General features: G+C 55.0%; 1 protein-coding gene and 1 long non-coding RNA gene across 3 annotated transcripts; both read left to right on the top strand.

The window, feature by feature from the left end:
- The first annotated feature begins 1,099 nt into the window (after positions 1 to 1,099).
- Positions 1,100 to 21,700, top strand: SELENOI (selenoprotein I). 2 transcript variants are annotated; one of them, XM_068679078.1, is made up of 10 exons: positions 1,100 to 1,241; positions 7,759 to 7,827; positions 8,168 to 8,276; positions 10,064 to 10,138; positions 10,626 to 10,888; positions 12,127 to 12,235; positions 13,743 to 13,791; positions 14,233 to 14,413; positions 15,181 to 15,363; positions 17,363 to 21,700. In XM_068679078.1, the coding sequence occupies exons 1-10, from the start codon at positions 1,194 to 1,196 to the stop codon at positions 17,477 to 17,479; spliced, it is 1,203 nt and encodes a 400-aa protein (XP_068535179.1). In that variant the 5' UTR covers positions 1,100 to 1,193; the 3' UTR covers positions 17,480 to 21,700. The 2 variants fall into 2 exon arrangements, with proteins under 2 accessions (XP_068535179.1, XP_068535180.1); XM_068679079.1 differs by having other exon boundaries at positions 17,363 to 17,476.
- LOC137855009 (uncharacterized) lies at positions 6,391 to 7,058 on the top strand. Its single transcript, XR_011095486.1, has 2 exons — positions 6,391 to 6,848; positions 6,941 to 7,058. It is a non-coding gene; the product is annotated as an uncharacterized lncRNA (long non-coding RNA).
- Positions 21,701 to 23,959: the final 2,259 nt, after the last annotated feature.

Raw genomic sequence — 23,959 nt, 5'->3', positions numbered from 1 at the left:
CACAACTGAAGCTACAAGACACTGGAACTCATGATAAGGAAGCGGCAGACAGACAGAGAAACAAATGTAAGGACTATAAATCTCGAAACTGGACATTGGAATTCATTATAAAGATACAACAAACAGAAGAATTAGCAACGACCAGCTGTTGCAATTAAGAAACATGCCAACTCAGCAGATTCCTGACCAAAGGTGAAAAGTATACTGTGAGGAAGACTCGGGGTCTTCCTCCCAAAGACCCCTGCCCACGTCCCAAAGACCCCCGCCCACAATTCTTGGGAGGCTCTACGCAGGCACAAGGTGCCAAAAGGCTAATTAGCATGAGAAGCGAGGGAAGGCGGGGATAGGTAATGAATATGTATAGGCGCTTGTAGAATATTGATAGACTGATTGTATAAATTCAAGACTGCTTTCCGCTTTGGGTATGCACGATAGGTGGAGAGATCCCCCCGTGCATCCAGCGCTGCAATAAAGAATATACCACTTAAGGAAATTTCGGCTTCGATCTTTGAAGCAGTTCCATAACACCGTTTATATATTTATTTATTTTTATTATTTATTTTTTTCTTGAGGACCGGGACCCTCCTGCTTCCCCTTTGACTGGGTAATAATCCAGGTTCACAGCCTATCCGGTTGGCTTCACAGCCAATACATGGCTTTCAGCTGCCGTCCCGTTACGAGTCGGATTTTTTTTGCCTTTGACACTCTTTGCGGTGGCCTGCATTTTACAAGGTCGCCTGCTGCGCTTTCTGATCGCTGCAAGCGTGCCCCAACACCACCTTCCTTCCTTCCCTCTCACCCACGTAAATGTCCCAAAACAACGTTTTTATGCCCAAAACACCAAGCACCCCCTGTGAAGGCGATGAAATGAAGGAGGGCACGTTTGGGACAGGTGCAAGGACGAAATCCTTTATTCTGAGGGTGCTGAGGCCCTGGTGGAGGCTGCCCCATCCCTGGGGGTGCCCAAGGCCAGGCTGGATGGGGCTGAGGGAGGGGGGGGGGGGTGGCAGCCATGTTCCTGCCCCCCCCCCCCACACACACACACTCAGGGTCCTCCAGGCCGCTAGGGGGCGCTGTGGGGAGGGCTGTGGGGGGGGGGGCGGCGGTGACGTCACGGGCACGCCCGGTGGGCCGAGGCGGCGGCGGGAGGCGCCGTGAGGCGGCGGGCGCGGTGCTGGGGGGGGGGGGACGCCATGGGGTACGTGACGGGAGAGCAGCTGGCCGGCTTCGGCAAGTACAAGGTGAGGGGCCGCGGGGGGGGTCTGCTGGGTGTGGGAGGGGGTCGTGGTGCCGGGGGGGTCGGCCCGGTGCTTGGGGGAGGGTGTTTGGGGGGAGGGGGGGGGTCGGGCCCTGGTGCAGGGGGCCCTGGTGCAGTGGGGGGGGGGTCCCGGTGCTTGGGGAGGGGGTCCCGGTGCTTGGGAGGGGGTCCTGGTGCTTGGGGAGGGGGTCTCGGTTCTTGGGAGGGGGTCAGGTCTTGATGCTGGGGGTCGTGGTGCTGCAGTGGGGGGTCTCAGTTCTTGGGGGGGGGGGGTCAGGTCCTGGTGCTCGGGGTCCTGGTGCTGGGGGGAGGGGTCCTCGTCCTTATGGGGGGGTCCTGGTTCTTGGGGAGGGGGTCTTGGTTATTGGGGGGGGGTCAGGTCTTGATGCTGGGGGTCCTGGTGCTGGGGGGGGAGGGGTTGTGGTGCTGTAGAGGGGTCCTTGTCTGTAGTGGGGGGGTCTTGGTTATTGGTGGTGAGTCAGGTTTTGGTGCCAGGGGTCCTGGAGCTCTGAGCGGGGGGGCAGGTCGTAGTGCCGTGGATCGTGGGAGGGGGTCCTGGTGCAGTGTGTGGGGGGGGTCAGGTCCTGGTGCTTGGGGGGGGGTCCTGGTGCTTTGGGGGGCCTCGTGCTGCCGGAGGAGGGGATCAGGTCCTGATGCTCTGGGGGGTATTGTGGTGCTGTGGAGGAGTCCTGGTGCTTCGGGGGGTGTCTTGGTGCTTTGGGGGGGGTCTTGTTCTTTGTGGAGAGCGTCCAGACGGGCCTTGAGCATCTCCAGAGAAGGAGACCCCCCAGCCTCCCTGGGCAGCCTGTCCCAGCGCTCCGGCACCCTCACCGGGAAGAAGTTTTTCTGCGTGTTGGTGCGGAAATGCCTGGGCTCCGTTTTGTGCCCATTACCCCTTGTCCTGTCCCCAAAAAAACACTGAAAAGAGGTTGGCCAAACCCCTCTGCCTCCCACCCCTCAGGTATTTATGCACATTGCTGAGATCCCCTCTCGGTCTCTTTTCCCCAGGTCTCTCCTCCTCTCCTCGCAGGGAGGCTGCTCCAGGCCCCTCTCAGCTTTCCAACCACGCTTCGTGCAGCTGGAGCTTGGGTCCTGCCCAGTTCTTCCAGCTCTGGCCGCGTACTGGCAGCACCAGTTGCTCTTACTGGCCTTACTGGGAGGCAGCGTGGGGCCGGCAGGAGCCCAGCCAGCGGCGCGTGCCCCCGGGGCAGGCCTGCGGTCGTGCTGGCAGCAGTAGCTGCGCTCAGGAGGCTGTGGTTTCCCCGAATCAATAGGGACGGAGCACGTTTCTGGAGCATCTCCACTGATGCTGGGGCCCGGGAAACTCCATCAGGGCACAGCGTGGCCCCAAAAGAGGGAGCGAGGAGGCTGCTGCTTTTGGGGTGCGGGTAGGTGACGGTGCAAAATAGCAGGTTTCTTTCAGCTCTTGCTGTGCCGCTTGCTCTGCCTCATCCCCTCAGCCTGCGTTCAGCCCTGGAGGAGGTGTTTTGTGCCCGGAGCACGTCCCCAAAACCATCAGAGCCCAAAGCAGGCGCTCTGTTGGGTGTTGTTGGGCGCTGAGCACCCCGTGCCGGGAGGGATGCAGCGCGGCTCCGCTGTTCAGGAGCGCAGACCTTGCGGCTGGCTGCCAGAAATCACGAGCTGCAGCTTGAAAAACCCATCTCCAAATCTATTTCTGGCAGGCTCCTGGGCAACCTCCTCCTAGAAAACTGTGGCCAGGGGAGAAAACGGGTGCGGGACGCTCACGGAGGCGCCTGCTCCTCCTCCTCCTTTCTCTTCTCTCGCCCTTGTGCGAGTTTTGCGCCTCTGCTGCGCGGTGCCCAGGGCGCAGCTCTCATCCAGCTGCTGCAGGAGGAGCAGAGGAAGCTCTCAGGTGATAAAAGCTGCGCACGAGGCTCTTGCCACGGGGCTACCTGGCGTCATCCTCACCTGCTGAGCCGCTGCTGGACCTTGGCTCCCCGCACAGGGAGGCGATGCCCCAGGGGCAACGGTCTGGGGGGAGCGCCAGCGGAGCAGGGCGCTGGCACCGAGCTGCGGCAGCGCCACGTGGCCTACTCGGGTCCAAAGGTGGGGCAGGACGCTGTCTCACCTCACAAACTCGGCGAGGGGAGAGGGAATTGGGGTTTGGGAAGTGCCTTTCAGAGCTGCCACACCCCAAAAATCTTCTGGGTCCGTGTCTAGCGGCAGCGGTGCGGGGGCGGCGGGCAGCAGCGCGCTCAGTGGCGGCTCTCGTGAGAGGCTCTTTGTCTCCTTACCTGCGTGGGCGCTGAAACGAAGCCCTCGTGGTTCTCAAGTGTCTGAAGGGCTGAGGCCGGGGAGCAGCTGGAAGGGAGCACCAGTCCTGTGCGGTGTCCTCTGCCCCCGAAAAAGAGGGTGCCCCCTCTCCCAGGAGGAAATCCTTTTCCCCGCAGCCTCCAAACAGGGCTGCAGATGTGGCGCTGCGGGAAGCAGGTGGCTGGCGGCTGTCCTGGCAGCCTTGCAGAGGCTCGTCTGGAAATACAAGCCCTAAAAAGATCTCCACGGGGCTTGCTCTGGCGAGCAGGCTCTGCAGAACAACACCGCAGCTGGCGGGGAGATTTTTGATGGTAGCGACCCGGATGGGAGGCTTGAGGCTACAAAAAGGCCGGTCCTCACCACCCCCGGGCAAACCGCTTGTCTTCTCCTGCAGGGCCCTTCCTGGGAAGGGTGCGGAGGAGGAGAAGCCTTTGAGCCCTGTTCCTGAATCACTTAACTCCTTCCCCAAGGGCTCCCTAATTGCTCTGAGGCTCCCGCGTGTGCCTGCCTTTAAACATCTCCTTCCCAAGGCGCCGCTTGCACAGGGAGCCGTAAGCTCAGCATCCTCCCGGGCTTCACCACTTCCAGGTGAGCGGCTGTGAGGTGGAGCTGCTTCCTTCTTTTTCTCCAGTTCTGCAGGGAAATTGAGGGGCTGAAACCTCAGCCCAGCTCAGAGCATCCCTTGCCTGTCTGAAAGCCCCCTCTTGGGAGAAAACCAGGGCTGCAGGTGGCGGTGGCATCGCCGTTCCCAGCCACACACGAAGCCCTCTGTGCTCGGGGACCACTGCAGTCCTGTTCAAAGTGTGAACTGGGTGCGAGGGGTGCAGGTAGCAGGCTCCTTGCCTCATCCTGCAGCAGGAGCCCTCCCAGCTTTGCTCAGCCGCCTGCCACCAGCATCCCTCTGTGTCCTTTGTCCCGACAGAGAGGGAGGGGACGGCCGCTGGAGCCGGGTGCCTTCCTCCTGGATGCGTGTAACAGAGGGGTGGGAAAGCAGAGCTGCTTCTTAGTAGTGTTTTGCTCTTCAGGTTGCCTTTAAAGCAAACGAAACCAAAAGCTCTGTCTTTTACTTTGTGTTTTTCTCCAAATATCTGAGATATTCGTGTGCGCCTTCCTGCTGAGCCTGCTGGGATGGCCGGGTGCATCTTGTGCGTCTCGTCCCGAGTCGTGGCTGCAGGGACGCAGAGGGAGGTGATGGCAGGGCAGAGGGTTTGCAGCTTCCCAGGGAGGCCCAAACTCTGCCGTGAGAAGCTTTCCCTTCTGCTGTGGGGTAGGAGAAACCCAAGGGAGGGTCAGCCCATCTCGGGTCTTCTTCGTGGCACTGAAATCCTGCTGCTTTGTTTGTTGCTGCGTGTCGGATCGTGGTGGTGAGGAGCTCCATCCAAAAAGTCACTGCCTGGTTCTCGTAGTTGTGAACCTCCTCTAGCCCTCGTTCCTCCTCTCTGCAAACAGAGCCGGAGGGTTATGGTTTTTTTGGGGGGGAAAAAAAAAAAGTTTTGTCTCTTTCAGGTCACATCTTGAAACTCAGCACCAGGAGCGGGCTCGCAGAGCTGCCTGCTCGGGACCGATCCCCCTCTGGGCCCTGCAGCCCTCCCCTCCAGGTCCCTGGCGGGCTGTAGATGAGCGTAAAAGCTTTGTTTGGCTGTCACAAGGCTGTTCTGTCAGGTTCCTGTTCGTGCACTTCCATTTCTGCCTTTTTTCCCTCCCCTATCCCTGCTCTGATCCTGCAATTCCCGCTCTGGAGGAGCAAGGAGCCTCGGCTTTGGGGTTTGGGGAGCTGGACGAGGCTTCTGCTCGCCACAGCAGCTCCTCTCACAGCAGAGGGGCTTCAGCCCTGCTCATGGACATCAGCAACGTGTGAAAACGGGTGAGAGGAGGGAAATGGGGCAGGCAGCGAGGCTGGGGGGCACCTCGAGCACCTCCTCCCCAGCGTCCCGCTGCCCCATGCGTCCTCCCTGCCGCCGGCCGCCCCTCGCACCCTTCCCTGCACGCTCCTCGCTGCCCCCGTGCTCCCTCCTGGTGCCAGCAGAGAAGTGACCTCGGGGAAAACAAACAGGTCGGTGGCACTGAACGCCCTTAAAGCGTGGCAGCAGAGCACGGGCAGAGTGCAGGGGGGGTTTGTTTGCCCTGGCACGGCTCGGCTGCGGGTCCTGGGGCCTGCCGGGCTCGCTGCCTCCTCTCAGCCCCCGTGGGGCAAGCTGCCCCCCTTGTACCGAAGGGGGGGTGTAGGAAACGGCCTCCTGGATGTTCTGGGGCTGCTGTGTCGAGCACACGCTGCCTTGCTCCTGCCTCGGGGCTCCCCCAGCCCCCTCCGGGTGTTTGAGGCCGGGGCGCCTGCACAGCAGGGTGCTGTCTGCTGCTGCCTCCCGCTAATGGGATTACTGAAAAGCCACGGTGTTTTTCTGCCCGGGAAAGCTATTAGTGGAATCTGGGCTGTAAATCTGCGTTTTCTTCCTCGCGCACGTAATTGGATCCTGTGGAAACGTCCTGGTTTGGTGCTGAAGGTTGGGTGTAAGCTCTGCGAGCCGCTCGTGTCTCTAAACCCCGAAACGATGGCAGGCAGCTCAGTGCCGTGGTGGCACCAAGTTGTCCCTTGCAGGCTGTGCTGGCGCTCAGTACCCCTCAGAACCCCCCAGCTGGCTTCTTCGTGCGAGGAGGGAGGCTGAAGGCTGCTGTGGGTGCCCTCGGTGCACGCAGCGTGACCCCACTGATGGGCTCCAGCTTAGCACCAGAGCACCGGGCTCCTTGCTGCCTTTATCAGTGCCGTGTTAGGTACGGGGTGTGCACGTGGTGCCCCTTCCCCAGGACCGTGCTCATCAGCTGTGCCAAGAGCCTGCACGAGCTCACACGTCCAGGTAAAGAGTTTCCGAGTGTAAATTACGCTGAAATCCATCAAATTGCCTATTTACGGCCTTTTTTTTTTTGTGCATGGGAGCAGCTGCTTTTGGATACGCCACCCAGCAGGGGCTGGAGATGGGGGGCGGCGGAGCTGGACAGAGGGCCCCTCATCCTGGTAGGGTTTTTTTAAGGAGATTTTTTTAAGGACGTTCCCCAGGGCACCGCCCCGGCAGACAAACTGCAGGGGGCTTCCCCTGCCTTGCTCCTGGTGTGGCGTTTGTTCCCTCGTTGGAGGCCGTGACGGGGATAATGAGATTTAATGGGCCTGCAGCCCTCCTCCTCCCCTATCTGGTGGTTACTCCAAAGCCTATTATCTCGTAAGGCGTTCGGCGTTCTGTCCTCCGCCGCTGAATTAAGCTGGGATGGAAATTCCTCGGGGCTGAGGCCTCGTCTCGCACGGCCTCCAGCTCGGGGTTGTGGGGTAAGGATATCGGGATATCCTCAGCCACCTCTGAGGATCAAAAAGCTTTGGGGTGAGGGGTAAGATCTCCTGCTTCCCCCTTCCCTCTGCAGGAATCTTGGCTTTGTGGTGGAGAGGAGCCTTCTGCCGGGAGCCCCACGTCTCCTTCCAGAGCTGGGGTCTGCGCCCCTCTGCTCCTCGCTGCCGAATAAATCATCCTCTGCTGCTTGACCTGCAGCAGGGCGTGCGGGATTCGGGGATGCTCGTGGATGTGGGGTGGTGTCTGTGGCATTTCAGGGTATCTGCAGGATGAGGGAGGGGGCTGAAGGTCTTGCTCAGAAACAAATCATGCCTTTTTGGAAGGGGAAGGTCACTTCCAAGCAACAGGAGGTGAGTGGCACAGAGCTGCCATCCCAGTGGGTTATTCCGAACCACACCAGCACCCTGTTGGTGACCTGTCTCCTGTTTTAGGGGGGCCCAGGAGGTCCCTGGTCCTGCTCCTCTGGGAGAGCCGCGTGGCTCTGAGAGCTGGGGCAGGACTTGGCAGGGGGCAGGCAGGCAGGGCAGGGTGCATCAAACTGTCACCGATGCAGCTGCAATTCCTCTGGCTGGCCAAAAACGCTCCCTGTGCTGCCCGTGGAGGTCTCCTCTGCCTGTCCCGTGAAGGAAACATTCCAAAAATCTCCGTGGTGAGCCCAGGAGCTGTTTGTGGGCTGGTGGCTGACGTTGCTGTAGCTGGCCAGGTGCTTTTGGGATTGCTCAGCGCCATCCCTGGTGTGAGCCCGTTCCTGGCTCGAGTGTTCGTGCGATGCAAAGATTGGTGGCAGGTGCCCGCAGGGAAAGCTTGATGTTGAGGATCTCCGGCTTCCTGCACGAGGTCCTGGAGCCCTGACTGTTGTGTTTTGACTTTTGTTTCCCCTCTCGTTCACAGTACAGCGCGGTGGACAGCAACCCCCTGTCCCTGTACGTCATGCATCCCTTCTGGAACACGATAGTGAAGGTGAGACCTCGTCCTGCCCCGAGCAGGACAGCGAAACGCCGCTCACCACCACATCTTCTGCTCAGAAGTGTCAGCTGCAGGGCCCTGCTTGGCTGAACAGACCCGCTTCGTTTGCGGTGTGACTAATTACAAAGGGCACGGCCTTCCAGCTGGCGGCTGCCCCGAGCTCACTGCAGCGCAGCCCAAAGCTTCATGCAGCCCCATGGTGTTGGATACGCCCGGGCAGTGCTGTCCAGCACCCAGACGACTTTAACCAGCTCTCTGCTGTGGCCGGGAGCAGCGCGTGGTCCTCGTTAAATATTCTAATGAGTTCATGTCTTCTTTTGCTGCTCTCCCATAGATCTTCCCTACCTGGCTGGCCCCAAATCTGATAACGTTTTCTGGCTTCCTGCTGCTTGTCTTCAACTTCTTCCTCATGGCATACTTCGACCCTGACTTTTATGCTTCTGGTAAGGCTGCCTTCTTCTGTTTGGATGTGTCACCTCCTCTCCTGTGCCTTCTGGTGCTCGGAGGTGAGCCCCTGCAGTCAGGGCCCTTCCGGGCAGCTGGCTGCACCACAGGAGGGATGGAGCCAAGGGCCTGAAGTCACCGGGCTTCTCGATGAGGATTTGGCCAGGTGACACCTTCCCTCCAGCCGCTGGGTGCGTTTGCTCCTGGCCGGCTGCGTGCAGGCAGAGGACAAAACAGTCAGAGTCGAGTGGGATTCAGCTCTGCCTTGGCAGAGGACAAGAGCGAGTGCCCTCCTTTTGAACCAGAAAGTGTGGGAAAAGGGTAACGTGGGGAACTCTGCTTTCTGAAGGCAGCAAGCGGAGCCTCTTTATTTGCATCCCAGCTAATTGCCCTCTTGCAGAAACATGCTGGCACCACGTTCAAGCTAACAAAAGCAAAGTCCTCATTCTCCATTTCACCATTTTGCATAACGTGAGGATGTGCGCAGCTTTACACTTTTTAAACAGTTCCCGTGTCCGCCTGTTCCTGAATCAGTTCAGTCATCTCCTTGCTTGTGGGAGTGTACTAGGGAAAATCCTAACACAGCATGGTAACTCACAGTCACTTACCAATAGCTTCCTTTCTGTATTTTTTTCTCCCTCTCCCTCCACCAGGTTTGGTTTAGGCTGCTCAGAACAGTTCATCTAGTTCTCCTAAAACCCGGCCAATCATCAAAGTACACTTAAGTGGAAAGTACAGTTAAGTGAGAAAAATATTTTAATTTTTTTTGGTATAGCCGTCATTGATAGGTAGACGAGCACTGTTACCAGTATGAAAAACTTTCAAAAGCTTGGGTGACGTGAGCACAGCTAAGATTTGGGCTGTGCTTTGGTCCGTGAGCCCTAGGAAGAAAAGCTGACAGCTCACAGGAGCCCAAAAATCCTCAGGACAGGACATCAGATCTTCAAAAAGTTGTGCTCTGCCAAAGGGATGGCAAAGCTTAGGCTCTGGGACCCTTTTACATTCATGTTACGGGTCTTCTGCTTGGAAAGAGAAAGTTTAATTTTGCTGGTGAGGCCTCCAGAAGCTTGTGCCTTCGTGGATGGTTGGTTTGGTGACCTGCTGCTGGAAGGCACCATCCTGCTGCTAAAAGGACACAAGAAGGTGAAGTTTTGGGACGTTGTTGCTCCCCGTAGGAGACCTCTGTGCATCCTCATGCGAGGCTGCCACCAAGAAGCAGCTCCCTGCTTTTTTTGAGATGCAGCTTTGGGCTCCCCGAGTTGCAGCTAAGCTGGCTGGCTGCCGAGACAGCACCGGCGGAGGAGGAGAGGTTATTAAGGAGGAACTCGGTTTCAATTGGCAGGGACGAGGTCTGGAGACTGGGAGGGAATTCCCCACGTGCCTGCAGCAGAGGCAGGGCGCAGCCACTTCTCCAAGAGGCTCTGGTGATGCTCTGAGCAGTGCAGGAGGAGTGCCTGATCCGCACACACTTCCATGCCCTGCATTTGGGCTGCAGTTGCTAGCTGCCATCACCAGCTCTTGGCTCCTGTGGCTGGGGAGCTGGGGACAGAGGACAAATACATCCTGGTTTGCAAAGTCCTAGAATTCCTGTCTCTGTAACCCTATTCCATGGGGAGCTGTGGGACAAACAACTCTGCCACCTCTCCCTGGAGACCTAGCATCTGTTTCGCTGTTTGAGTTGTGGGGGTGCTTTGTCTCGGTGAGCCGCTGGGCCTCTTGTGCCAAAATAAACCCGCCGAGTGCGTGTACTGAGCTGTCCTCCCCTGGGTCTTTCTGATCTCTGCAGCTCCTGACCACCAGCACGTTCCAAACGGAGTGTGGGTCATTGTGGGTCTCCTCAACTTCATTGCCTACACGTTAGGTAAGAGTTTATCTGCCTGCGGGGGGGTTTGTCTCGGTCATCTGTTCATGCTGCAGCTGCGTGCCATCTTATCTCCGAGCCTGCTGAAAAATCTTTGATTCTGGGCCTCAGCCACGGCCCGCTCTGATTGCTGCTCGTGCTGCTAGAGCAGTTCCAGGAACCGCTTGGCAAAGCACATGGAAGGAAGGTGGCCCGGAGCGGCTGACGTGGAAGGAGGATGCTGGAGCTGGCTTTGAGGTGCTCTGTGAAATCCTGTCCCTGCTCTGCTTCAAATAAACTCTTGCCAGACTTTCCCTCTGTTGCATTTTTCAGTCTCAGGTGGAGCTGGGGAGCAGGATGTGCTCGCTGTTGAAGGATAAGGGGGAGCTGGCTGCACGTCTTGTCAGCTGCAGGCTGGCCCGTTGCTCTGCGTAGGGGTGCCCAGCAAAGCTTCCAATTTTGGGGGATGTCTGTCAAAACTCCCTGTTTCTCCTTGCTCTCTTCCCAGACGGCGTTGATGGGAAACAGGCCCGCCGGACCAACTCCAGCACGCCCCTGGGGGAGCTCTTTGATCACGGCCTGGACAGCTGGGCGTGCGTGTACTTCGTCGTGACAGTTTACTCCACCTTTGGACGGGGCTCCACGGGTGTCAGTGTCTTCGTTCTCTACCTCCTCTTATGGGTGGTGTTGTTTTCATTCATCCTCTCCCACTGGGAGAAGTACAACACGGGGATTCTCTTCCTGCCCTGGGGATATGACATCAGCCAGGTGGTAAGTACGCGCCGCAGCGGCTTCAGCAGGAGCTCGATAAAGGGCTGGCGTGCCCGGGGTGCAGCTCCGGTGGCCGTGCAGCCCCCTGTAAATCAGATCCTCTCCGGGGTGGCTGTCCCCAGCCTGCCCCAGCAGCGTGGAGCAGGGCAGGACTCAGAGCTGTGTGCTGAGATGTGTTGGTAGGGTTCAGCTTTGCACAAATGTTAAATCCAAGGAAGTTTATGTGGGTTTTTCTGTGCATAGTAGCTTTTGCAGATGGATTTCCTACGAGAAACAAGGCTTGAGGAATGGATATCGCCTTGTTTCCTCTCCGTGTGTTCTGGGAACCTCCTGGGTACCTAAATGCCTAGTTTCCTGCTTTATACCCCACGGGTAATTCAAGCCTAGAAGTTCGGGGTGCCTTTATGCACGAGCAGGATGTGTGTCAAAGTTCAGCTGTGGGACTAGTTTGCATGTTAATCACCGTGCCTGGAGCAAAGGTTCCTTGGGAGGTGCCCCCCTGTGGCTGGGTAATGAGGCAGTTGATGTTGAGGTTAACAGTGATGGACCGGTTGGGATGTTGGCACTTCCTTTTCTCGTTAAGGACTTCCCTGCAGGAAACACCTTCTGAAGAGCCCATCAGAACCGTCTGGATGAGTAAAATTCAGCTTTATTGCTTGCAGCTGCCCGTCCTAGCCAGGGTGCAGTCTCACAGCACTGAGCAGGGCACCGTACTCATGTCACATCCTGGGTGGGAAATGCAACAAGCTGGAAGGAGAGTGATTAATTGCAATAATTATCTCTCCTGGTAAAATGAGACTGGAGCTGGTCCCGTCTGACTATACTCTGAGCTCCTCCCCCAGAAGCGTTTTCTTGACCTGGGTGCTTTTGGACCTCTGCCTAGCACAGAAATCATAGAATCATAGAATATCCTGAGCTGGAGGGGACCCATAAGGATCATCGAGTCCAACTCCTGGCACCACGCAGTTCTGCCCAGAATTTCAGACCATGGAAAAAGAAAGTCAGGCTGGAGGGCTGAACTACCCCACAGCACGCTCCGTGCACCTTCAGGGCTTCCACCACAATTCAGGTGTTCCCTGTTAGCTTTTTCCCTGTAATAACTTCAGCAGATGGCTGATAGGAGACCCAGGTCAAACCTCCAGAGCCCGGCTGCTGTTCCCTGAAGCTCCCGGGCGTGCGTTGTGCTGCCAGACTGGGGCCGTGCTGCTGACACCCGCTTCTCTTCTGCTTTCTTTCAGACCATTTCCATCGTCTACATAGTGACGGCCATTGTGGGAGTTGAGGCCTGGTATGCACCTTTCCTGTTTAATTTCTTATATAGAGACCTATTCACTACAATGATTATTGGTAAGAAACTCCATGTTGAAGCCTGTCTTTTAAACACAAACCTCTTTTCCCAACACCCAATGTCCTAATTACTCTGTGCCGCTGTTCTGTTTGCTGTAATGAAGGCTCTCGTGGGCTGTCACCCAGCTGACTAACGCAGGGTGTTCGTGCAGCCTGCCCTTTGCCGGGTCTCCCGGGGCAGTTAATTTGGAGAAGCTGACTTGCTGCAGCATGTCTGGGTCAGTGGTGGCCAGAAGGATGAGGAGGCAGCACGCTGAGCTCGTGCCTTCGGGTTTATTCAGGCTGATCCCAAGGGGCTGGAGCATGGTGGCTGGTGCCAGCCCTGGTGCTACCCTTGGGTCCGTGCAGCCAGACCCAAAATCCTTCCTCGCCTGGAGCTGGGCTCCAGCCCGGGCAGAGGAGAGCTGCTGAGGGAGCAGGAGCTGGAGCCAGAATGCTGTGCCAGCAGCCTTGGGCTGCTGCAGGGAGCGATGTTAGGTGGGGAAAGCACCTTTGTGGGTCCTGCCCTCCATGCACTTGTCCAAAAATTAAATAAAAGGGTGTGCAGCCTTCCTCCAGGAAAGCTGACTCCTCTCCAGCAGAATAAGTCCCTGCAAAGGGGGGAGTAACGCAGAAAGAGCTGCGTGGCTTGATGTGATTTGGCTTATTCAGAACTTCTTCCTCGACTGTATTTTCTTAACCTATGCCCTTTTCTTTAGGGGTTAATTATAAGTGCTTAATTTCAAGTCAGTGTGTCTTGAATTGTTACATTAAGAGAAGTGCAAGCATCAGATTTACCCAGGTGGATATTTTGAGCTTTCTTTTGGCAGACACGGAATTTAAGATATGAATAATAAATGCACTTTGCCTTCGTGGAAAGTGGAGCACGATGCGTACACTCAGTGTATTTGTGCATTCGAATGGGAGTCAGGTTATTAAAAGCAGGAATACTTACGTGTCTGTTAAAATACCTCCTGCTATATAAACATGGAAGGAGTTGTGATGGACTTCCGTGGGTTTGGGTGTAGCAAATGATGTTTCCCATTTAGGTCTAGATTTTCAGGTTTTTTATATCATTTGTCAAGCTGAATCACAAGTGTTTTGCACAATGGGAACTGGAAATGCTTGCACGTGGTGGGAGAAACAGCAGGTTGGCTTTACTGTGAGGACTGAAACCTCTGCTGTGTGCATCCATGTCGCTTGTGGGGTTTGAACTCACCTTGGGTCCCATTAAAAGCAGGATTGTAATTAAACTTAGTAACTGTTTAAAGCATAACGCCGGGCTCGTGAATGAAACTTTTTAAAATGGAAATGTCCTTAATTAATAGCAGACCTTAACTTGTAATTACAACTCTTGAACCAGAATCTTGAGCACCTCCTTTTAAACCTGCTGAGCTGTTCTTGGTGCACCTCTGAGCTATTTGAGTTGCAAGCAGCTTAAACTGGAGCCCAACCATCTGCCCCTCCGTGGGGTGCACGCGATGGCCTCCCTCTGCGTGGGGCAGTAACGTGGCTCTTTCTCTTCCAGCTTGTGCCCTCACCGTGACGCTGCCGATGAGCCTGTACAACTTCTACAAGTAAGTTTTGCCATTTTTAACTCTCCCTGCCTGCATTAGCACCTTTGCAGGAACCCCCAGAGCCTCTGGTGGGTTGCCCTGGTAGCTTTCAGATGGGTGTTTTCAGGGTGACAAAGCAGCTTCTGAATATCCAAAGGTTGCAGCTGTGGGGTGCAGCCTGCTCAGCAGGGGCTTGCTGAAGGTCTCCTGGCTTATGCAGGCTTGTCCAGTTGTTCACAACCCAGAAGTGCAGGTGCCTTTGTCATTCGGGGCTTTCTTGGGTTTTAGGTTAACAATTAAGGTGTGCATCATTCTTGTGTGACTGTGCTTATGACTGGCATTGGCAGTTTTGGGAGGCAGAATGGCCAGTGAGATTTTACGGGGTACATCTGGAGGCAGGGACCAGGTGTTTCTCAGCTGTGGTTCCTGGAGTTTTCATTTCTCTGTCTGCTTGCCTTGCAGGGCCTATAAAAATAACACCTTGAAGCACCACTCTGTGTACGAAATCATGCTGCCACTGGTGTCCCCGGTGTTGCTCTTTGTGCTGTGCACCACGTGGATCTTCGTGTCACCCATGGACATCCTGGAGGTCCATCCCAGGCTCTTCTATTTCATGGTTGGAACAGCCTTTGCGAACATTTCTGTGAGTGGCTTTTGCTTTATGCTTCTGTGTAGCCCCTGGGAAGCGTGCAGCCTCCCAGGGTGAAGAAAAATGCCAGTTCAAATCAGAGGAAGGAAGGGAGGTGTGAAAGTTTAACTTGAGACAGCTCTGATATTTTGCTGTGACTGAAAAGAACGAGCAGGAAAGCAGACAGGGTTTGTGGTCTGCAAATGTCACAGGCATCTGTGCTGCAGCTCTCAGCTCTTGCGAAACGAGAGACGTAGTTAACGTGAGTGTGTTCACACCCGTGCATCCTTTGTGGTGTCAGTAGCAAACTGTTAATATCAAGAAAGTTCTTGTTTCTTTTTGGGGAGTAAACTTAAAAACTGGAGGGCCAGCAGCTGTTGTCCAAACCTGATTTAGCTGCATATTGTATCTGTGCCTGCTTGAGACCTTACCAAAGGGACCTGTGCCTATTGTATCACATCTGTGTCCGTGCTCTGCCTGCAGCCCGTGCTGCTGATCGTGCAGAATGCTGCTGGTAAGGCTCGGTCAGCTCAGGGGAACTCCTTTTCCCTTTGAACATGCCCCTGATGGCTGTGACCTGCACCACAGGGCTCTGCTCTGTGTCTCACAGGAATTATAACGCAAAGGCAGATCCCAAACAAGAAGCTCAAAGAAACTGATGGTAGTTGTAAGCGCAGGCAATCGGTTTGTGTACCTGTGTGACCGTGCTCCATGCTGTGAACAGTTCTGGGCTTGCAGAGCCTGTGCTGGCTGCAAACTCTGACAGCTTTCTCTCCCCGCAGTGCCAGCTGATCGTTTGTCAGATGAGCAGCACACGCTGCCAGCCTCTGAACTGGATGCTGCTCCCCATAGCGCTGGTGCTCTCCGTGGTGGTGTCCGGCTTCGCCCCCAACAGTGAAACTCTTCTCCTCTACCTGCTGACTGCTTTCCTCACCCTGGCACACATCCACTACGGCGTGGTCGTGGTAGGTGAACTGGGCACGTGGGCGTTGGGCTCGGCTGCAGGCTCTGCTAGGGAGCTGCTGCTTAAAAACAGGAACGTCAGTGGAACAGCTTGGGGCTGCGAGCTCTGTGGGGCTGGCCGTGACCATGGGAAAGGTGGGAGGCTCTGGAAGGCTGGTTGGGTTTGAAACAAGCCTTGCACAATGTTCTCTGGGGTTCTTGTGCCAGAGATGGGTTTGAAACAAGTCCTCGTGTCTCTGCTGCTGTGTTTTTAACTCGTGGCTGTGGCTGCAGCTTAGAGACCAGCCTGTAGGTCACTCGCACCCCTGGGCAGCAGGAGGCACTCCTGGAGATGCTCACAGCAGTGGCTGTGGTGTCTGCACGTTGGGAAGGAGTGCCTGGTTTGGGAGTCCTAGTGTCAAACAATTTGCTGTCAGTGGTTAATCTGCGACCCTACTGACGTGCCCTGTGCTGGGGAAGCATCCCTTGCACTGCAGCTGCCTGCCTCCTCCTTGCTCCTGGGGCAGGGAGCTGGGTTTGCTCCCCTCGCTCTCTGCAAACTCTGCCTGAGTTTTGATTAAGAGAGAAAACAAACTCAGAGGAGACCAGGTCCAGTTAGAAATGCCCTGGGAAGCTGCTCAGGAAGTAGGGCAAGGGCCCAGATGTTCCCTGCAGAGCTGGCTGCTGCCACGTGTGTAAACCCTCCTTGGGAAGCCCTGTCCCCTGGGAGCCCCGGCGCTAATGTGGAGCCTCCAGAGTCAAGTTTGAGCTGTAATTACAGCGAGGAAGTAATACCCAGGTTGTCTTGTCTTTCCAATTAGTGTAATGAGGCTTCTATGCGAGAAGGATTTGAATAGCTAAGAAGCTTAAATAAATTTGGTCTTGGAGTCATAGCTGGAGATGGGAGACCGAGAGGAGACGGTGTAATCCTCTCTGCCCAGGCCTGCCCATCAGTCAGGGAGTTTTCCAGTGCTCTGCTCCCCTGAATTTGTGTTGCCCCCCTTCCAGCTTTCCCAGGGCCCTTCTGCAGCCTCCCCTCCCAGGACAGAAGCGCCTTTACTGATCCTGAGGTGCAGAACTTTTAGGGCAGTGACTGGGATGTAATCCCCAATATTCAGAACTTGGGAACGCTGGCGTGGACTAGATGCTGTGCCACGGCTTGCTGCCCTGCTCAGCACCTGGTGGTGCTCAGCACTGCTCAGCACTGCTCGCTGGTGGATCTGCAGTGCCCCACCATCCGTTTTATCCTCCATGGCTCTGCACCTCTGCTGGCTGCCAGGCACATAGAAGTGGTGCTTCCCTGGCTAACGGGGCTCTGTGAGCACCTGAAAGAGCCTTTGCTGGTGCAGCTCTCGGTCCTTTGTGGTTTTCTCACTGCTTCACAAGAGGTGGTGAAAGCTGGCTTCCTCATTCTGCTGTAAAAGGCACCCGATTACCCAAACCTGGCATTGGGCACGCTCCTCACCGCTGCCTTCCTGTGCCAGTGCAAAGTACTCGACCCCCAGTTTTAATTGGAAACGGACTCAGGGAACAACTTTTCCTGTGGTTATCCGAGATTATCAAATTAATTGAAGGTAAATATTAATAATATTGCTCTGAAGGGCCAAGAAGAAGTGCTGCAGAGTAAAAACACTAGTGCCTGTGCTCGGGGCAGGGTGTTTCTGAATCCTGTGTATGAGGGTAGGATGGAGGCAAGCCTGCTCCTGGACAGGCGTGGCTCTTGCTTCTGCTCTAATTCAGCTGTTGTAAAGCCTGGCTGCATAAAACCATCCAGGGAGGGGGCAGGAGAAATCTGCCCTCCCTGGTGTGCTGGGAGAAGTGGGGCAATGCTGGGCAGATGCTGCAGTCCAGCTCTGCTGCGCCAGGGGGAGCAACTGGCTGGGACAGTGATGGGGAAGGTGGGTGCAAGGAGGTGGCAGGGCTTTGTCAGCCGTGCAGGGAACAGGTTGGGCTCTCTGCCTGCTTTTCTCCTTGTCCCCCTGCGCCTTGCTGACCCTCTTGTGTTGCCTGCCTTGTCCCCAGGTGAGCCAGCTGAGCAGGCACTTCAATATACGACCCTTCTCGCTAAAGAAGCCCACGCCGGATTGACTAGGAGTGGAGGAAGAGAAAATCAGCTTGCAGTCTGCAGAAGTACTGTAAATAACTGCTGCAAATACCTGTAAATACTTCAACCATCACCACGGATCTAAACCTATCCTCTGGACAGACATCAGGGCAAAGTATGCGCGGTATCTGGTGCAGCCAGGTTGGGACTGGTACGGGACAGCCTCTGCTGCTGTTCAGCGAACACAAGCCTACGGTTTTGGGTGAAACTGGACGAGGAGGGTAGCCTTTCAGGTCACTATTACTGTATTTTAGACCAGCTGAATGTTCCCAGTAAAACCTCAAACCCCAGCGCTTGCTCAGATAAAGCTGGTTGGGGATGCAGATGGCTTTACCTGAGCAAAGCACCTTGACCCATCACCAGAACCAACGTAGCAGCTGATTTCTGCGAGGTCAAGGGAACATCCTGGTGGTCAAGCGTTCCTGTCTGTCCCTAATCCTGTTAGCCCTTCTCCCGGGCCGGTACTTAAGGAGCAAACGGTGACAGTTCTCCCACATTCTGTCCTGCCTTCCTGCACTCATTCATTTGGGCAAATACTTGCACCTTTTTTTTAAAGCAGAAGTAAACACACAACACTTGTAGTAATATTCTACTTAGGTGGGGGGCTTAGGAATCAGGGCTCAATTTGATGTAGAAGTGGGGAGGCAGCTTCCCCTGCCCCTGCCTGAGCGGTGGGCACCTGGGACCACATCTCAATGTTCTCTGTGGACTGGCACGTGGGCCCTGACCAGCAGTGAGACGTGGCTCACACCAGCCTCTGTAACACGGAGCCAAACCCCCCAATTCCTGCTGGTATGAACTGGCTGCTCCAGGTCGGCTCTGCTGGGTCGCTGCGTGCTGCCCGAGCCTCGTCTTCTGTGGCAGTGCAGCCGCGCTCAGCCTGCCCTTCCCACCAGCCCTCCGGCAGCAGCAAATCCACAGCTCGGAGAAGCACCTTAATAATGTCGTGTTGGTTGCGTGTGCACTTTCAGAAAGCTCACAGGCGTGTGTGTGGTGGGGTCCTTCCCAAATACCACTTTGTTTTCCAAACCGCTGTCCCCGGCGGCTGCGTGTCTCATCCAGGGATATATTTGTTTACTGTCCATTTGTAGAAGATGTTTGCATTGATTTTTTTTAAAAAACATTACTGTAATTGAGTTAATTGAGTGGGGTGGTGAAGACTGAATGCTGATTTTCTTTTCTGTTCACTTTTATTTAATGAAGACCTGTGCTTGAATGAAGAGTGTAGCTTAAACCCAGGTTCTGGAAAGGCTGCATCCGGAAGTGGACAAGCACAGCAGATTGTGCATATGTAATTACCATGGGAACAAAGTCTCTTACACACTGATTATTGTGGGTCTTGGAAGCTTGGTCACGGCATTTTCCTTCCGCAGGTGAAGCCTCCTCCTCCTGCTTTAGGAAACCTTCAAGCTGTAACTACTATTTAATGATTTGGCATTTTTTTTTGTTTGCTTTTTTTTTTTTTTTTGTAAATTTGAATCATTGTCATGCAGACTGAGACTTGAAATCCTGAGGCAGCTCGCAGTGTCCGCTGCTCTGCGCGGTGCCGTGGGTGGAATTGGGGTCTCTCGGTCATGGTACGTCCTGCGTGGGGTCGGCTGCGGCGTTCGGGCTGGCACCACCGGAGGGCTCGGCTGCTCGTCTGTCTGTCCGTGTGTCTGTACAGCCACGTGTCTGCGAGCGGTGTCTGATCCGGGAGAGGGGGCAAATGGTCTTCAGAATTTATTTAATAAAGTAGCTTACTCTATATATTTTACTGATATTGTACAGAAAAAAAAAATTAAGTGTGCAAAGGAGTTGGGCTGTGCTTGAATCTTTGACTCTGGCTGTTTAAATTCATTTATGAAGGGAGATAAATTACAGGGACTCTCTGAAATGGAACACAGCTCTTACCTGGGGGGCCCGTTCAGGTAACAAAACTCTGCTAGCAGCACTGGCAAAAGCGGCAGTTAGATGATTTATTTTCTAGGTAGATGTCTGCAGGACTAGGGAACAACTGAGCTGTTCCCTCAGCCCTTCAGCTGAGCTGTAGGGTCCCGAGCTTGTGTTGTCCTGGCTCTTCCCATAGCTGGGCCCAAGGACTGGGCTCACCAGTGCTGCCAGAGGATGTCTGATCTTAAACCTCGGGGTGTCATTTTGTCTCCTTACTACACGGTTTGTCTCTTGTCTTGCTTGGCTGTGAGCTGGTGGATTTTTGTAGCCCGTAAGAGTATGCCCTGAAAAAAGGCCTTTGTAAAGCTACAAACGTGGAAGCAGGACTTCCTCTCTACAATCCTGCAAATACTTGTGCTGTAGGAAAAAAAGATGTCTCTTAAAAACTGGAACCGCTTCCTATCTGCACAGGCTTTATCTGTGAAGAGTCCTGGATTTTTGGTGCCTTAATTTATTGCACCTTGAAGCTAGAAAAATACCTGCTTAAATCTTAAATAAATCTTAAATCAGTGCTGGAAAGTAGGCTCGCTCCTCTCTAGTGCTGCCAGGCTCGTGGCAAAGCGAGGGGAGAGCAGACCTGGTCTCGGTGGGCACCCGACTCCAGTTCTGACTCGTGCTGCTGTGAAGCTGGGTGGGTTTCTGTCTGGGCTGTTGTATCGTGGGTGATTTCTGACCCCGGCTCCTGGGGGAACAGAAACACTTGAGCAGAAAGACCAAACCGTCTCGCCGTGGTGGGGTAGGGCATGCTGAGAAACAAATTATTTATTAATAATAATGGTTTGAAGTCTTAAAAATAAATTTATTCATTGCTAACTGCATCTGAGGGTGTGTTATGGTGCTGGTTGCTCCCCTTGCTGGCTGGGCTGTGTCCTCAGGCCTGCCCGGGGCCAGTCCTTGCGGTTTGTGCTGTCGTTTCTTGCAGGGATAGAGTTGATCATAGTTTCTTAATTACTGGTGGACCTGCTGAGTTGATAACAGGACTGGTAGGTGCTTCCCTAAATCTATTTTGCACACTTTATCTCAATCCAGAGTATTCTGGGGGAGAAAAATCCTGTTCAGGGAGGGTGCAGTCCTTCAGGACCCACGGGACCATCGGGCTCCAGGCAGGTCCATGTGCTGCTCCTGCTCCTTGCTGTGGTCGGTCACTGTTCATGGTGAAGTGGGGAGCTGGGACACGTTAGCAGGCTGGTGCCAGGCTCACCTGGCTGGGACAGCCTGGCAGACTGGGCTAACGCAGGCTTTTTATCTCAGTTGTGTGGCTTCGTGTCCCAGTTCCTGCCTCTGCACCATCCCCGGGACCTAGCGCAGGAATTCCTCAGCTGGGGCTGGCATGCGGGTGTTGTGGCCTCCTGGAGTTTGCATTAAAGCAGTGTTTACACTAAGAAATGTTTTATAACTGCAATAACTGCCTGGAAATCATGGACGTGGGCGCTGTGGTTTTAGCTCATTCCTTCCCCTCAGTGTCTGTGCCGCAGTTGGCTCCGGCTGTCCCGTGGGGGTCATTGCATGGCTCAGCAGCAGCCTCTCCTTGCAAACATCAGGCACCCAATGCAGCCAGGGCCAGGGGTGCAGGATGCTGCAAGTGTGAGCTGCTAATGCCCTGAAAACATACTTTAGAGCTGGCCTGGTGTTACTCTGGGTGCGGGGAGTACGTGCAGTTTGTAATCTGAGAGCAGCTTTGATCTGTGCCTCTGAAGAGCCAGTCAGTTCTACCAAGACCCCTAAAATCCCCTCCTCTGGGAGCATCTGTGCCTGCGTGGGATAGACCTGCGAAGCCTCTGGGAAAGTAGCAGAGATTTGTGTGTATACACAGACCCGAGAGTGCAGCTGCTTTGTGTGCACGCAGGAGCTGTAGCTGAAGCTCTGCTCCCTTAGTTTATGGCACAACCGGGCACAGGGCTTTTGTACCCCAAAACATGTAGGAAATTCCCCGAAACGGTCTCATTTCCAGCCGTCCCGTTTTGCTTAGTGTGCAGCACTTACGTGAGGGCGCAGGAGGAGTTCCCCCCACGGATCAAAATCTTCCTCTCCCCCTCGTGCAGGGAGCCTGGCCTGCTTCTGTCCCTCGAGCTTGTAGTTGAAGTGGGTGCTGGTTTTGGTGGGGGTCCCTCAGCCCAACCTGCCTGCCCATGAGCAGCCCTGGCATGGCTGCGGGCCCCAGGACCCCGATTCCTTCCCTGGAGCCGTCCTCAGGCTGGGAGTTTAGGTACTGAAGTGAGTTTGGATTCGTCTCTTAAATGCTATTACTGAAGTATTTATTGTGTTTAAAATGAACGAAAAACTATTACAGTTCAATAAAGAATGAAATTTTCCAAGCCTTTTAAGGGTGTTTGTCTTTTTTTTTTCTTTTTTTTTTTTTCTCTCCCTTCTGCAGCTCAGGACAGGGATGTGAAAGGTGATGGGGCAGGGCAGCAGCACATCCTACCAGGCTCTCCATCACTCCGCAGCCTCCCCAGGGCAGGCAGGGCTCCTCAGAGGACAGGAGCATCTGCTCAGGGCTTTGTGCCCTGCTCCTGCCACGCCAGCAGCTTGTTGACAAGGTGCAGCCTTTGCAATGAAGCCGCTCCCTGCAGCAGCATCCATCTCTCAGGCATCAGGCTCTGCTCCTGGCCTTGCTCCAGGTTGCCTGCCCTGCCCTACAGCACGTGCCGGGGTCAGCACTAAGCCCTGTGCAAGCGATTAAATCTCTTAACAAGCCTTTAACAGTTGATGCTGAGTTTCCAGGAACAACTTGGGGAGAGCTGGGGCTGTGTGGGGACGTGGCCACGGGGCTCCAAGGTGCAGGGAGCAAACAGGCATCGCTTCACGGGGCAGCCCTTCCCTCCACGCATCACAGCCCGCTTCCACCACGCCTCATCCCGTGTGGTGCTCACCCTGGCTGCTCACAAAAGCGCCCTGGGAGGAGGAGGAGGAGGTTGGGTGGCGGTGGAAAAGGAGTTTTCCCAGTGCCACCCGGCCTGCCCCGATCCTCTTAGCAAAGCAGACAAGTCGGAACACGGCCCTGCCCCAACTGAGCTGTCTGAGCTCGCAGCGAGCTCTCAGCTGCTGGCTGCAGCGGGAATCGGGGCAATCCCCACCTCAGCCCTGCACCAGCACAACCGGAGCTGTGCACCGGGCCGTAAGCAGTAAGATCCTTTGTGTGGGGTGCCCAACGTTTACTGTTTTCAGTGAAATAGCAGCACTTTGTTACAGTAACTGGATCAATACTAATCCATCACCAGGACAAGTCAGTGATTAGTCTACTATGTAGCCAAGTTGCTAGATCTTGCCATAAATATGGTGCCTTCAGGGGTTGAAGGTTCACACGCCAACAAGTGCACAAGCATGTAAGGATCTCAGATTTGAGGAATAACCTTGAGAGGCGTTCCAGCCCCGGTGGGCATCACATCTGCTGCTTCCACAAGGAGAGCTCGTTAAGCCTTCTCTGACTGCTGTATTAATGAGATAAAGCGCTTGGCTCATAGTCAGTCCTCTACCACATTGGTTTTGGTCTCTCCGTGTAAATTGCTACTTCTCCATGAGTAATTTCAATGGATCACCTGTTCTAGGGCTGTACCCCCTGTTTTGTGGTCACGGCTGTGAGTAACTGCCCAGTGCTGTTAATTAAGGAGTTGCCCAGTTCAGGGAACGCTCACACCGAGGTCTCCTGTGGTTTGTAACCTGAGCAAGACTGATGCTGAGAACAGGAGCTGGGCGTATCCGCCACAGGAGGGCACCTTGTTTTGTGGCCACCAAATGGCACCGAAGATGAGCTGGGCGTTGAATCACAGAATCATAGAATTTCTAGGTTGGTCTGAATCACTGCTCTGCGATTCCCCCAGCATGCCCACTTAGGCTAAACAGAGAGGAATGGGCTCAGGGGTTGGAGCCCTCCTGGCTGCAGGCTGGGGGCAGAGCCTTGAGCAGAGCCCTGGAGCCCTGTAACCTCTCCCCGCTCCCTGGGCCATGCTCTTTCCATCCGGGCTAAAGCCTAGGTGTATGTAAGTGACACCTTGTTCTTTATCATCTGTCTTGATGGCTTCCTCTAAGAGGATTGTTGCGGTAGGTGTAATATACTTAAGGGATTGTTAATAACAGAAGCATTTTGCAGTGCTCTGTGTGCTGGTGGTGCAGGCTGCGAGCTGTGGGAAGTCTGGTTTGGCCACAGGAGCTGGCCATCTGGCACATCCACACGCCTTCGGACTCACTGGGGTGGGTCCAGGCCAGCGGGGCCAAGTGCTTGTATGCCTGGGGGTCATTTATCACCTCCAGGAACACGGCGGGCAGCGCTGAGCGATTCCCACCATGGGGGATCGACATACGAGGATGGGAGAGATCAGAGCATTGACCTGCGCTGTGCAGAGCTGTTTGCAGCTCTGGGGAGGCAGAAAGAAAAGTCCGCAGCCTCCCATCTGGTGAAGGAGGACAGACTTCTCTGCTAGTGGTCGTGCCAGGAGGGGCTGCATGCCTGTGGATGCTGCTTTCCTCAAGGTTTGAGCGTGGCTGAGCAATTGTCCTGAAAAAAAATCATTCCTCTACTGCAGTTTTCCTCTTCCGGGCTAAACCCGGTGGGCAGCTGAACCCCACCCAGCTTCTCACTCACC

The sequence above is a fragment of the Anas acuta genome, chromosome 3 (assembly GCF_963932015.1).
Source record: "Anas acuta chromosome 3, bAnaAcu1.1, whole genome shotgun sequence".
NCBI lineage: Eukaryota > Metazoa > Chordata > Aves > Anseriformes > Anatidae > Anas > Anas acuta.
Note: the sequence above shows the minus strand (reverse complement) of the source record. Positions and strands in the feature narration are given on the sequence as shown.

Coding starts and splice junctions, on each gene's coding strand:
- SELENOI (XM_068679079.1), top strand. CDS start 1,194: ATGGGGTACGTGACGGGAGAGCAGCTGGCCGGCTTCGGCAAGTACAAG. Junction 1,242..7,758: donor CCGGCTTCGGCAAGTACAAG/GTGAGGGGCCGC, acceptor TCTCGTTCACAG/TACAGCGCGGTGGACAGCAA. Junction 8,277..10,063: donor CCCTGACTTTTATGCTTCTG/GTAAGGCTGCCT, acceptor TGATCTCTGCAG/CTCCTGACCACCAGCACGTT.